The sequence below is a fragment of the Pyrus communis genome, chromosome 1, assembly GCF_963583255.1.
Source record: "Pyrus communis chromosome 1, drPyrComm1.1, whole genome shotgun sequence".
Taxonomy (NCBI): Eukaryota; Viridiplantae; Streptophyta; class Magnoliopsida; order Rosales; family Rosaceae; genus Pyrus; species Pyrus communis.
The window spans coordinates 27,657,441-27,672,648 of NC_084803.1; the positions used below are offsets into that span (position 1 = coordinate 27,657,441).

The 15,208-nt window shown below is 36.3% G+C and overlaps 1 protein-coding gene across 1 annotated transcript; it reads left to right on the plus strand.

Moving 5' to 3' along the window:
• Positions 1-7,865: 7,865 nt before the first annotated feature.
• Positions 7,866-11,779, plus strand: LOC137725598 (uncharacterized). The gene is made up of 8 exons (XM_068464341.1): positions 7,866-7,991; positions 8,089-8,169; positions 8,263-8,351; positions 8,453-8,527; positions 9,921-9,982; positions 10,073-10,132; positions 10,335-10,508; positions 11,694-11,779. The coding sequence occupies exons 1-8, from the start codon at positions 7,866-7,868 to the stop codon at positions 11,777-11,779; spliced, it is 753 nt and encodes a 250-aa protein (XP_068320442.1).
• The last annotated feature ends 3,429 nt before the right edge of the window (positions 11,780-15,208 follow it).

Consider the following 15,208-nt stretch of genomic DNA (forward strand, 5'->3'; position numbering starts at 1 on the left):
GAGTGCCCAAAATAGGTAAGAAGTTCAAATTTATCTTTTCCATCCTCATCTTAGGTAATTACTTCATAACCTACAAATTATTCCATATAAATGGAGATTAATTGGCTAATTAATGGATTAATTCCTAATTAATCCATTAATCACCAATTAAATCACCCATTTTCACACAAAAAACCTCTAAGGGCCGGCCACCTCCATTCCCTATATATATGACCCTATTTTCTCTAAAAAGCTAAGTCCACACTCTTGTAAAACTCCAAAAACTCGCCAAACACTTTTTCTCTATAAATTCTAACTTTGGCATCGGAGGTTCTTCGGCCAAAGCACCCCCCCATTCATCGTGGGCGCGTGAGGCTGTTGGCCTTAACCTAAGGTATTAATTGTTTTGTAGGTGCAATTTTATCCAAGATCAAGAAGGCGGAAATTTGCATCCACAAGTACGTGTACAAAATAATATTTGTATTAATGAGTAGGGTTATAATCTCTTTACAACTTTGAATTCTCTTATTTGATATCTGATAATGTAGAGTGTATGTGTTGTTGATCTGAGGGTTGTGATGACTTGATCTCGAATGAACGAATGCCTCAAGGTTTTGGCTTGTGGTGATGGAAGGATTGGCACGTGCAGTGATGCCTGGTGATTATTCTTGAGTGTGGCGAAGAATGCTGAGAGTTTTTTTAATCTTCTAAATGTTTCAAAAATTGGGGGTTTGGGTGCATTAGAGCTTCAGTGTCTAGGTGTGAGAATGATTTTCTGGCTCCTTTTCTTTGTCTTGGAGCCTTGTATTTATAGACTCTCCAAGCTTTGCCATGAAAGAACCATGACTTGATTTGTGATTTTACTCCATCAATTAGTATTTGATTTAATTAAATAAAAAATAAAATAAATCAATCTTCCCAATTTGGCATCTTCATTTGATTTCAATTTAAATTAATTAATTTGTTTAATTTAAAATAAAATAAAATAATTTCCTTTCCACCAATTGTTGGCACATGTCCTCTTGATAACTCGTCCAGTTTTGATGAGTCACATGCCATGTGTACGATTTGTGAGACACATGGTACATGCCACATAAGCCCTCACATGTCAAAATTTAATGCATTGGTGAACCTTTATTTTTGCCGAAATTTGCATGCCTACAAATGCCCCCACTCCAATGCATGACGTATGCATGTGCTTGTCACGTGTAGAATGTGCATTTTGAAGTCCTTTAGCGTAGATGTCGATTCAAGGGCCGTAGAGGTTTGGTCTTAAATTAGGTTGGAAATTTCTTCAAGGGTCGTCGAGACTTGATCTTGAAGGGAACTGGACCACGAGGAGTTTCATGTGGCAGTTGGTCTTCAGCTTTGTTGGGGTTGAATCAACACGTGTAGTTGTGCTTGTTGATTCTCCATGAGCTTGATGAACAACACAAGTGTTTGGATATTTTCTTAGTGTCTCTTGACCTTATAGGTCTTGAAAAATGCTTCACGGCTTTGTTTGTTGCCGATTCATAGAACTTTGTGTTTATGATCAGAACCGTTCATATTATAAATCAGCCTATTAAGACCGCCTCTACAAAAAATCAATTAAAATTAAGGTCGTTAGATCATCGAATTGTATAAAAATAGATGAACGGAGTTGGTAACAGCACTACGAGTTGTCTATGTATTTGCTACACTAGATCGATTAAACAACCTTGGTTTTAATTCAATTTTTTACAGGGATGATCTTTATATAATGATTCATGATCTGAATGATTCTGATCATAAATATGAAAACATTTTACAAAGTAATCAAGTCAAATTGCATTTCAATTAATGTACAATAAAAACGTGATAGGAGCATATTTATGCTACTTAGTTATGTTGTTTCCTTGCATTTAGTTAGCTAATTACTACTTATTATAGTGTTTTAAGCTATTTTTGTGTGTTTGTAGGTCCTAATGGCAAAAGGAGCAAGAAAGTGCATTTTGGAGCAATTTGGAGCAATTTTAGGCATAGAATGGATAGCTTGCATATGGAGCAAGATGGATGGACGGAATTAAGTCAAAAGAGGCTAGGAATATGCTACAAATCTGAAAATCAAGTTCAAGACAAAGAAGATAAGGAAAGAGTAAGAAATATGGAACATTATCCAAACAACCTTATCTTATCCTATCCTAATCTTTTGCTACCTTAATTCCAGCTACAAAGAGGACTTAATTTAACATTAGAACACCTTGATATATGGTTCTAGAACACCTTATCTGCTCCTAGATGTATGCCGCACCCTTCCCCTTCTAGAAGTCCCAATTTCTGCCACAAAACACATTGTTTCTAAAATCCCTAGAAAGGTGGCGCCTCTCCCTCTTCTAGAAGCTCTAGAACCTACAATCCTTTTCCCATTCCTCCTTGGTCTTTGCCGTGTAACCCTAGTCCTTTTCACCTAGGATTGTGCAATCATTTTCCCTTCAGAAATTGTGCAAACCCTAGCCTATAAATACATGTCTTTGCCGCATATATTGATCCATCCATTCATTCATTCAATCATTCATACATTCAGCCATAAAACACCCTAATTCACCTTAGTGCCGCAGCAAAGAAGGAAGGAGAAGAAGACTTGTGCAATATGCCATCCAAGGGAGTGCCGTGCATGCCATTGGAGTGTGGAGCGTTTCTGGGTTCTTTCTATCCTTAGTTTTAGTTCAATGTTTGTTTTAATTTGGTTTTCAATTATGATGAACATGAGGAATTAATTTCTTTATAGTTGGAGGTGAATTCGAAGCCATGATTATATGTTTTATATGAATTGATTACATCCAGTTATTGTTTCTTGAGTCTTGAATGTGATTTGCTTATCTGAGTTATCAATACTTGTTTATGTATGTTGGTTGAGGGTCAACACTTAATTTGCATGCATGAATTTGATGCTAGAGTATAAGGGAGTTTCACGTAATAGTTATGAACTTATATTCACAAGTAGTGGAAGTCACTAGTCATGATTGTGTTAAGAGAATCCTTGGCAGGAGTCTCATGCGTTTCATAGTGATGAATGCCTTGTCAATGCTTATGATTTTCATAAAACTTAATGTTTGATATGTATCTCTATTATGCATTTCATATAGAGAACTTGAGAAAGATAATTTGATTGTAATGCGTATTCATTCAATTCAATGAAATAAGGGAAATATGATGGTTGGTTGTGCGATGCAATTAACTTGGAGCGTTGTCGTTCATAGTCTAAAGGAATAATAACTGGAAATTGGTTTATATGCATATGTCGTGTGTGGAGAAGGACCCTCTAACTAGCCTTTCACCCTTATCAATTCACCAAATTCGTTTTTATAAAGTGTTTTATGCAAAGTTTCTGTTTTAAGTTTTAAATTCATCAAAAACATTCCCCCTTTCATTAAGTCTTGTTATTTGAGTTAAATTCTGTTTTCTTTTAGTCTTTTGAGTCAAGTTAAGTTTTATTTTCGTCAAAATCACTTGTTAGGTCTAGAATTGAGTCTTTTTGATTGTTTTGTTGTTGTTTTGAGTGTTTTAAGATAGTTTTGAGTCTATAGAGTCTAGTTTAGTGTTTTTGAGTCTTATTTGTGTTGATTAGCATCCCTAGTTAATCCCCGGTCTAGAATGATCCCTACTTGCATATATACTACAATTGTCAACAATAGGGTTTAATTTGTGTGTCAAGTTAATTTTCACATCGCTTTAAAAAGTGAACAAAAATAGTTAATAAATTCATAAACCCTTTGTTGTGCTCATACACTTTCGCAATTTAGTTTTTAATCTGGATCCTAATAACTGACCCATAAGGACAACAACTTCTAGCACTAGTGTATAGGGCATTTCTAAGGTGCGGACGTTAGAAATACAACTTGCGTGCATACTGCAATCAAACGATGTTGATTTGCTGAGCTTATGGGTAAAACCAAGTTGTTGTGACCCAATGTAATTAAAACATTTATTTATTTTTTATTCAATGCATATGCATTTGTTAGAGAGAAAGTTTGCACGTTGAAGAGGGGAAGAAAGAGAGGCGGAGACATGGAGCGGGGGTGAGGATCGATTTTAGTTGGGCTGAAGCTGCACTGCGACTGCGACCCAGTAATCTGATACCTTCAAATTTTTTTTCGTTCACTAGGGGTGTTTTTGTCAGCGAGAAAGGGGGAAAGTAATCTTATGCTTTTAACTGCTTTCGTTCATTAGGTTGTTTTGTTGGTGAGAGAGGGGGAGATTAGGGTTGTCTTTGGTGGGAAAGAGAGGCAATGAGAGGGAGTTGGAGAAGGTTGAGATCGTTCGATTCCAGGTCGATTGATTGGGACTTGGTAAATCCTATACCTTTAATTAATTAATTAATTAATTTTTTATTTGTTCATTGGGTGTGTTTTTATTGGAAAGAGGGATATGTGAGGGTTGTAGTTGGGGCAAAAGAGAGCTAGAGAGAAGGAGCTTGTAAGCTGGTGAAGGGCTTGATTTCATTGGGTTTATAAATCAGGGATTTGAATCGATAATGACGGGTGGTTTAGACTGGACTTGGTTGAAATCGTGAATTTGGAATTTAGAAATATAGGTGTTAAACTTGTGCTGGGTTGTGATACATTGTGTTGTAGTTGTGAAGTTCTGTAGCAGGCAGACATTGAAGTGTAATTGGGTGGGCGATGAACTATTATTTTTCTATGGCCATGGTTGTTTTTGAAAGTTTCAGTGTCACACCACTATTAGAAATTGTGCTACACAAACTGTGATATATGATGAATGTATATAAATATTTGTGACAGATTATGAACATTTATGACAATAACACTTGAGTCACTTACAGAAGCTTGACATTACGATATACTTAAAAAAGTGCGCAAAATGTACACAAGAACGAGTCATAAATATATAAAAAGATAAATTTCACCCTAAGTATCATTGCGTGGCTTGTAAGCCGCTTGTTGGTAGTCGTGCTCCTCATAATCACCACCATCTCTTATGATGTCCTCCACGTGCGAGGGCAAAATGCAGTCCTAAACATATCCCTTGCGGTTACGATGGAGATACGAACAAAATTTCTCAAACCCATTAAAGAAAGTGGAGTCAAACTCTTGTTGGAGCTGCTTTGTCGCCCATAAAGTTATTGACCTATGATGTACATCTTCTTACTCTTTTAGAACTAGTTCATTATACTTACGTTTTCAGTTATGTATTTGGCATTTGTACTTGGCCGATTTGTACGACGCCTCGTTCAACTTTTGTTGTAATGCAACCAATGTGAACTCTTGTTCGTCGCACTTATGATGCCACGTAATGACACCGTGAGTAATTTCCGAATTTGATATTCGTTTGTGCAATTAGATCGGTCGGATCATTGGGATCATCATCACTCCTTGAATCACACATGACATCTGTGATTGCCATGGTTATGGACGAAGTAAGTGTTGGGACTTGTATTGTCTTTGGCTTGTATTTATAGAAGATCAATTTAGATGTCATTAAGTTATCTAGACCAACAAAAATCTGGATGGACATGCCAAATCTGTTGTAGGTATATTCAGTTCGTATACAGTTTACAACCAGTTGGTTTAAAATTTCGTCCAAATCCTTAACCTTTTTCTATAACTACATTAAGGATGTGTTGTGGTTGCTAGGAATTATTCAGTTCATATATAGTCACATTTAATGGGGTATGACATTTGACGGTTTTGGTTGTGTGTGGGTTTATGAGTAGTTATGAATATTTGTGTTCACTCTGTTATAGCCTTGTCAGTTAGGTCTTTCTAGTAGTACAAAATAAATTTTCAACATTTGAGAACCAAAAAAAAAATGTTGTCATCTAACCCCTACATCAAATGTTAAAGACATTCTATGTACATTTGTGTTCCAGAAACATGTACTTATCCCACTCCACATGTAATCTTATAGACATTCTACAAAGAATTGAGCACCAAAAAACATGTACTAATCCCACACACAGAAACTTAACTTGGTGAATCATTACCAAATTCAAGGACCTTGCGTATGATTACATTATGAATGGCTTAATCATTGGGCAACACAAATTGGGTATAAAACTTAAAAGAATTAACCCCTTCATGCACAACAAGTTTCTTCCTCAATTTCACATCCTCCTTAGCATAGGTGCAACCCTAAAATTTCTTTATTGATTGAATTTGTTCACGTATTTCATGTGGTGGAGGGAGGCAAGAATCTCTGTTGCCTCCGTTTTTAATTCTTGGTTTGCTTTTTCAACAATTCTCAACTCATGACAATTACGTTCAATTTCCCAACCAACTAAACATGTTTTCTCTTGCAAAAGAAAAATAGTGGTTTGAGCAATGTATACCTGAAAACATACGGTTGTAATGAGCCTACCACCACTGTGCCCTGAGTGTGGCCGCTTGTTGCTAGACTTTGGTTCTTAGCTAGGGGTAATTGGTTGCTGAGATTTGGAATTGGATGTAAGACAAACATATGTGAGAGTGAGAGTATCAAATATGACTACATTGGTTTTGGGTGATGGGGTATTAACGATGATTAAAGGAGGAGTTATGGTTGTTGTACTACTAAAGAGGATTTCGCAAGGAGTTTTGGGTGTTGGTGTATTTAATAGGGTTGGAGGAGGAGATTTGGGTGGTGTTGCCATAATTGAGTGGAGTTACTAATTCATCACATATGTAAGGAGAGTTGGGAAATAAAGATATAAAGAGAGTTGTGAATTAAAGATCTAAGGAGAGTTGGGAATTAAAGATAGATGGGAGATAAGAGTTAATGAAATGTGTTGACAGCAATTAGGGGGTCTTAGGTGAAAACTTGGGATTAAAATCCTCATTTTACTGTCTTCTGCAGAGACCGAAGGATTTGGAAGGAAAAGGTTCCCCCAAAATTTTCATTTCCCGCCTCAATTATCCATGTGGCATGCTCAAATAATACCACATGGAGTATGTTAAGAATATTGAATTTTTGTGAATAAAAAAATAAAATTGTTAAAAATTTGAAAAAAAATATTGAGACGCTTGGGATCACATTCTCTACGTCATGATCATGGTCATATGACAATATGGATTTTTGGAACGATCGAAACGGTCATAAATAGTGTTTTCACTAGGATTAAGAATAAATTTGTAAAAAATGAAATAATTATTTCATAAATGGGATAAATGTGAAAAAAAAAAACGCTCGCATGGACAAGGGCTACAACTTTCGTAAAGGACAGAAGTCCAAACCTTATACCCATAATGCAGAATCTGTAGTGGCTAATACTAACCATCGAATTATCATTTACGCTTTGATTGGGCATCGCCGTAAGGGTTTTTCGGTAATTCTATTTTCAAAGTATCATCTTTTAGTGGAATCCAAAAGGAGAAAGGTTTGAATCGTTGACATTGCATTCGGAATGTTGTAGTTTGTTGAAATATTGCTTGATGTTTACTAAGTTTTAGAAACGTTGATTCTAGCCCCAACATAGTTGAATGGGTTTAAAGCTTTAACGACCCATGGGTTGCACATGTCCTAAAGTAGGAAAAAAGACCCAAAATAAAATGCGAGACAATAGGGGTCAGCGGTCTAGGAGGCGATAAGACTGTCACCAAAAAGCCCTAATCTCTCTCTCTCTCTCACTCTCCGTTTTTCTTAATTATAATTTCTTATTTATTAAATTAAATATTATTATGGGAAGTGCAAAAACAGACGGGGTACTACTACTAAGGGTGGCTTTTGGGGCGTAATTTCAAATTAGAAAGAAGAAGCTCTAAATTTGTGTCAGATTCCCTCCTTCTAACTCGCTTTCCTAAAAGGTACAATGAAACCGTAATTAAAGTCTCCTCTCTTCTTCTGTCTATATATGTGTATACATGCATGTCTTTGTTGGGTTTGTTCATGGTTTGGTGGTTTGTTTGTGTTGCTATTTGGGTGCACAGTAGATGGATAGGTTTCAGAGGGTGGAGAAGCCCAAGGCGGAGGCTGCGCCGATAAACGAGAATGAGATTCGTATAACAGCTCAAGGTAGAATGAGGAATTATATTACTTATGCCACCACTCTCTTCCAGGTCCTTCCTCCTTCTCCTTTTTTTTTCCATTTCATTTTTTCTAATTGTGCATTAATTTCTCTGAGGCTTTGCCTTGAAATGATTGTATCCTATGTAGGAGAAAGGATTTAATGAAATTGTTCTTAAGGCAATGGGCAGAGCTATCAATAAAACTGTTATGATTGCTGAGCTAATAAAGGTGAACGACTTGTGACCTCTACTGCATGTGCTTTGTGTGTCTATGAGTGTTTGCGTATAAACTTATTTTCTGATAAAGCTTTTCTGCTTCCAGAGAAGGATTGTTGGTCTTCATCAGAATACTTCTATTGGATCAACTAATATTACAGACGTGTACGAGCCCCTGGAAGAAGGCCTGCTTCCGTATGAAACCATATTCTTCTATGCTACACTATGAATATGCACATGTGATTTTTTTCTTGTTTCACTTCATAGTGGCATAATTTGCTTTGTTTCTGTTGCAGTGTAGAGAGTACTCGGCATGTTTCAATGATCACTATTAGCTTGTCGAAGAAGGAGCTTGATACATCCTCTATAGGGTAAATCATTTAGAACTTGGTTTTTGTTTGGATGCTGTAGTGACATTCTATCTTTGGTGTATCATGATCGTTTTATTTTTTATTACTATGGTTTTCTGAACTGGTATACAAAATGAATATATGAACTATGCTGCCTCGGTCAGGATTCTATAAGTTGTGAAAAGCAGTATAAATTTGGTACTTTTATGGCATTTAAACCGTACATAGTTGCTGGTTCCTAGAATGCCCATTATATTAGGGAAATTAGCTATTCTAGAAATATTACAAATATGTTATGCTTAATTAGAAAGATTGATAATGATATAGACATGAGTGATAGGAGCTGAAAGAGTGAATTGTCTAAAGCACCATTGTGAAGATATGGTATTTAAATAGTGTAGATACTGATGATATAACATTGAGATAGTGTAGGTATTATTGGTACAATCAGTATGTAATGGGATACATAAATTAGATAGTGTGGATAAGATATCCGTATTGTTTTGTGTGACCTATGAATATATAAATTACTGGTATGCACTAGATATATTATCTATATGTTCATGATATTGTGGATATTGATGATGATAGCAGTAGGTAATTGTCATTATGGGATTACTATGGTCGTCTATATACATTGGACATACTGTCAATATGTTCACAATATTGTTCATATTAAGCTCTCCTTTTTCTACATCAAGGCTCTTCGACACCTTAATTGGATATTTGTTAGTTTCAGCAACTACATAAACAAAGGCTCATGATTCCAGAAAACACAAATAATGAAAATAATTGCCGAGATGCTTCAGTTTTGGCTCCATGCTCCAACAAACCAAAATAAAAACTATACTCATATTGACTCAAGGCTTGATACTTCAGTTTGGTTCCCAAATAATAAACATACATGCCTAGCTTCCATTTTCGGGGACAACTTGATAAGGCTTCAGAGCAAGGGGACATCATTAGATATGAAATGGTATGCAAAAGATTTGGTCCACATCTTCTTCACTACCTTTAAAACAAATATTAGATCTGAGTTTTTGGATAGGTACTTGATATTTGGTCTGATGTTCATTGCTGTGAGTGAGAGAGAGAAAGATGTTGATTGTGGAGGTTAGTGTGATATGTTGAGGGGTATCCAGTCATTTCATATCCAAAAACTTTCTATAATAGCAACGATCTTCTATCCTTTTATTTTAGCACCGACTGTTTGAATTTGTTTTAAAACAGCCAGTTTCCCATTATGTTATCATGCTTATTAGAGCCTAAAAGTGCACAAATGTGTGATAAAACTCATGGTGATTATATAAGTATGTGGTTTGATAATTTGGAATTCTATCCTTATCTTTCATTTTTCTGAATGCATATATATAAAACCCTAAACCCTAATTTTCTTTTATTCGAATTGATACAGATATCAATCCCCTCTTCCGATTGACCAAGTGAAACAATTGAATAATTTTGAGGATGATGGAGGTGATATGATATGTCTTTGTTCATGTGTATGAAGTTACTTCTGTACTATAACCACGTCAATTTATATTGATTTAATTATGTGCAAACCAGACGGTTTGCCTAGATTCCGAGCCAGGGGTCGTGGTGGCCGAAGAAGAGGTAGGGGTAGAGGTATTGCTTTCTGCTCTAAAATTATGTCTGCATTTTGTTTACGGTGTCATTATAAGTTCTTGAAATGGAGTTAAAATTTTTCTTTTCATAAAATATCAAACACCATTATACCAGTACCCATGATAATTGACTGAGATTTTCGTTACAAGTGATTTAAATTGCTTATCAGGTTTTTCTCTGGTTCATGTTACTATGTGTGCAGGAAACTACAATGGATTTGGGGATTATAATGGAGATAGTTGGGATGCTGGGCGTGGTTATGGTGGCAGAGGTAGAGGCCGTGCAAGAGGTGGTTCTTTTAGGGGTCGTGGACGAGGTTTTGGTCAGTTAGGTGGATACTATGATTATGTTGAAGGTGCACCTGCCCAAGGCCATGGTATGTTTTTCTATTATCTATACCATTATATTCAATTTATTTCCTTTAAGGCTTTTTAGCCAAAATAGTCCCTGAAATTGCATAACTTCTCATTTTGTTTCCTGAGATTTGATATCAATAAAAGTGGTTCCTGATATGTCTACCAGCAGTCATTTTGGTCATTCCGTTAAATAAGGACCAAAATGACAAAAATACCTTCTATTTAATAAACAATTGATGGCATTTTTGTCATTTTATCCTTATTTATTGTAAATTTTTCATGTAAGGACCAAAATCATTGATGGTGGACAAACTCAGAGATCACTTTTATCGATTTCAGATCTCAGCTACCAAAGTGAGGGTAATGCCAATCTCAGGGACCATTTTGGCTAAAAAGCCATTAATCGTACTCCAATTATACTTAGTTCTTTGAACGTATATATGTTAGCCGCTTTATGTTTGTCTAGTTCTTTGAACGTATATATATTAGCAGCTTTACGTTTTGTCTGCATGTCACTAATAATGTAGTTTATCAGCACAAGATTCATATGGTTTTAAAACTAGATTTTTCTTTGAACCTGGTTGTAAGGACATTATGTACGATCTGTTAAATTCATTTCTTAGTTTTTTTATTTTGTTTTAATTTTTATGTTTTGGGTCTAATATCCTTGACCAGTGTGCTTTTATTATAAGCTAATATTGATGGTTTTGGCATAATGCATTTAGTATAGCACGGTCAACCATTTAGATTTTAGTTTTCAATTTTCGCTTTTTGGTCAGAAATAAGTAGGAAATAAGAGGAAGAAAGGAGGGGATGAATAAGGCTAGAGGAAGGTGGTGGGAAGGAAATGGGGAAATGCACATGGAATGGTACAAAACATGAAACCAAAAACTGAAAACCAATTTCTTATTAATTGATTTTTATTTTGTATGTCGCTTCATGTGCATTTCTTCCCCCTTCCTCCTACCATACTCCCTGCATTCTTCATCATCTACTCTTCCATCTACTTTCTCTCTATATCTAATGAAAAAAAACTGAACTAAAAACCAAATGGTTATCAAACAGGCTTTTAGAAAGTGAAAACTTTTGCGTTGCCAAACAATCAATTATTTCCTAAGTATTGTGTGCTTCACATCATTGGAATGTTGGAATGTTGGAATGTTTGTTAAGTTCGATAAGTAATCTGATAAAGATGCCATTTGAAGGTCTGGCAGGGCGTGGTCGAGGTAGAGGAAGGGCCCGTGGGCGTGGTCATAATACCAGATTGGATGGACAAGCACCTGCTGCTTGAGCAGATGTTTGGTTAAGTGCAAATGTGTGTGGACTTGAAAAAGTTGACATATGGGATGCCTACTCTGCTTGCTTATGTCTTGGTGAAGCTTGCTTATATCTATGGGCACCGGCTTTCTTTCGAGTTTTCTCAATTGTCGTGATGCTTGAAATTTTGTTTTGTAGGTCGTGAGGTAGGAGTACTTCAGTAGTTATTGCTACTAATCAAGTGTATTTATACACCACCTTACAAAAGTTGTAAAATGATTTTTTTTTTCTTTCATAGAAATAATAGAGCACTACATTCTTTTATTCTTTACATGAATTTTCCATGCTAACTGTAACAGAACATCATTCAGTCTCCCCTCCTTTCATTCAAATACTTGCAAAGTTTTAACAAGTTATTAATTTTGTCCTGGGTAAATTGCAAAAACATACCTCAACTATTGGTCGAACTATAATGTCATAATTTGGCCATGTCATTTTAAAAATATTATAAAATTTAAATTTGAAATTTTGTTTAAAAGGTTTCAAATTTTGAATCTTAAAGTTTTCCTGCCTAAATTAGTCCACGTCATATAAAAATATTTTAAAATTTTAAAAAAAAATTGTGACATTTTCCATTTGTGAATCCTACATATTCTAGCCAAAAAGTTGAAACCTTCAATATTGAAAGGTAATACAACTCAAACATGTAAAGTTCCACATAAACACATGATGATCACAAAATTTTAACACAATTTTCACATCGAAAATAACAACTAAAAACATTTGCAAAGTCCAAAATGATTATAGTCACCCAAATCTGCATTAAGCATTGTTAGGTATCCAAAAATTCGTAGTGCACTAGTTCAAAGATAACCCAAAAACCCCACATAATCCATCTACCATCCATAACCCAAAATAAAATTAGTGCAAATCAGTACATTTCCAACCACCCGCAGTACATTTCCAACCACCCAAATTAGTTCAAAAAACCTAACTAAATCCAACATCTTTGTCCTCTTCCTTGTGCAGATGTGGATGCCTAGAAGAAAGTACAAAATCAATAAAGGATTAAAAGATTAAAAGATTAAAGGATTTAGAAAGGATCAAAATTTTACTTGTTTGTCCATTAGAGGAAGATGTCTATGATGGGTCCTTGCATTATGACCTTCTTTCTTGCATATAGTGCACTACAAACAACGTTGCCCTTTCCTTCCTAGCTTAAGTGGCTGAGGAGAACCTTCAGGATTAGTTAGTGGGTTTGTAGGAGTCTGTTGACCATCTTTGTCCAATTTAGCAGCTTCTTTGTTTCTCTTCTTCCTCGGTTTTCTAGATTGCCTTGTATACAATGGAGGCAATATTGGTGTGTTATCAGTTTTCTCCCACAAACATTCCATTCATTAGCATTATCAAATGGGAATAAAGCTCCAAATACCTTGCCCTTGAATCCACATAATCCTCAGGTTTTCCCCTCTTGAAATTGATGGCAACTATTGCATGGCTGCAAGGAATTCCCGTCAAGCCATATTTCCTACAAGAGCAACTCCTCTAAACCAAGTCAACCAAATATTGATCCCCCCTCATCCAACATCCACTTGGAATTTAGCCCCTCTGACCATTTGCAATGTTCCTGCCACTTAAGAGTTTGGCTTCCTCCAACTACAGCTTCATCGATTATATCTTGCCTCACTTGAATTCTCTTCGTCAAATGGGCTTTTGCCTTGGCACTAGTATGATTACATTGAAGAATTCACAAAGATTATTGAGCAGCATGTCACACTTTGGATGAGTTTGAAAATGTGACTTGCTCCACTGAGTTCTAGGCTTCTTCACTAGCCAATTGTAGGCATTTTCATCAAGCTTCTTCACATCTTCCATTACCTTCTTGAATCGTGGAACCATTGTTGTTTAGACAACTGACCATAAAGCATCCTTCAATGTTTTTTCCTTGAACAAATTCCTATAATTTGTATATAAATGCCTCATAGAATCTGTGGTGGCAATTGGGGAGAACCTTTTGAAATGCTGAAATTAGGCCATTTTGCTTGTCACTAATGAAGGTCCACCCATGTTGGTTTACAATACCAACATCATAAGCCAACAACTCTAAGAGCCAACAAGAAGAAGCCTTATTCTCCATCTCCACCATTGCATAAGCAATGACCCATGTTTCATCATTTGGATCGATCATAACTGCACATAGCAATTGTAATCCATGTAGAACCTTCAAGTGGCACCCATCTAAACCTATCAATGGTCTACACCCATTCTTAAAGCCTTCATTGCATGCCCCTAAGCAAACATATATTCTTGGAACCTTTGCCCATCCAACTTCAACTTGATAGTGCTTCCAAAGCTAGTCCTCCTTACTTCCTCAGCAAAATCCCAAAACCTTAAATAAATAAATAAATCCATTAATATAAAAAGAAATTTACTAAACATTTTCCAGAAATAATTATAAGAATCCTTACCAAGGCATTGGGCAAGCCACAAATTGGCTTTCTCTAGGAACCTGAGAAAGCCTCTTGTTGGACCCCCAGAAAGACACATTTTTCTTCAAAAACAGTCATGCTTGAAAAACACCTATGTGGAAAAGCGATTTTGCAAAGAGGATGACTGCTAAAACGGAGTTGATGACTGCCACTATCTAAACGAAATCTTTCATAGGATGAACGTCCTGATGGATTCCAAACCAAAAAGGTGACCCAGGTGAGGGATAAATCATCCCATATGTAGAGGGGGTACTTCAACCTTGCAGATAGAAACACCAAGCCATAGAAAATAAAAACCAAGGAGAAACTGACAACTCAAACCATCTTTTTGTGGGCATCGTTACTCATAATAGTACTTGGAGAACAAGTATCAATGGCAAACAAAAGCCTTTAAAGAGCAAGAAGGGTGGTAAAGGAGGCTGCTAAAGCTTTTGGGGTTAGATTCTTGGTTTTCAAGGGGGACAGATAGTTGAGTGGCTGAGTTGATGGATGGTGTTATGATAAGTAGTGTTGTCGTTGCTGGTAGCTGGTGAGGAGATAGGTGGGTGTGTTTGTGGGTGCCTTAAAATATTAATGATGTAGTGGTTTCACTAACGAAGTGCTCGGTTAGCCTTAATAAAATCAATCAAGTATCCAAGTTGCATTGTCTAAGTTATCAGTTTAGTCATCATCCCAATTGAGTTAAATAGAGTTGCTAGTCTGATTAGAATTGTTGTTAATTAGTTTTGGTTAGCTGGACATTATTCTGGTCCAACATTTTCTCTTTCTGTCACATCCCGGCCTAGGCCCCCACGACATCCCGGGCTCGACTCCATTGTAGCACGATATTGTTCGCTTTGGGCCCCGACCACACCCTTACGGTTTTGTTTCTGAGAACTCACACAAGAACTTCCCAATGGGTCACCCATCCTAGGAAAGCTCTCGTCCGAACTCGCTTAACTTCAGAGTTCTGATGGAACCCGAAGCCAGTGAGT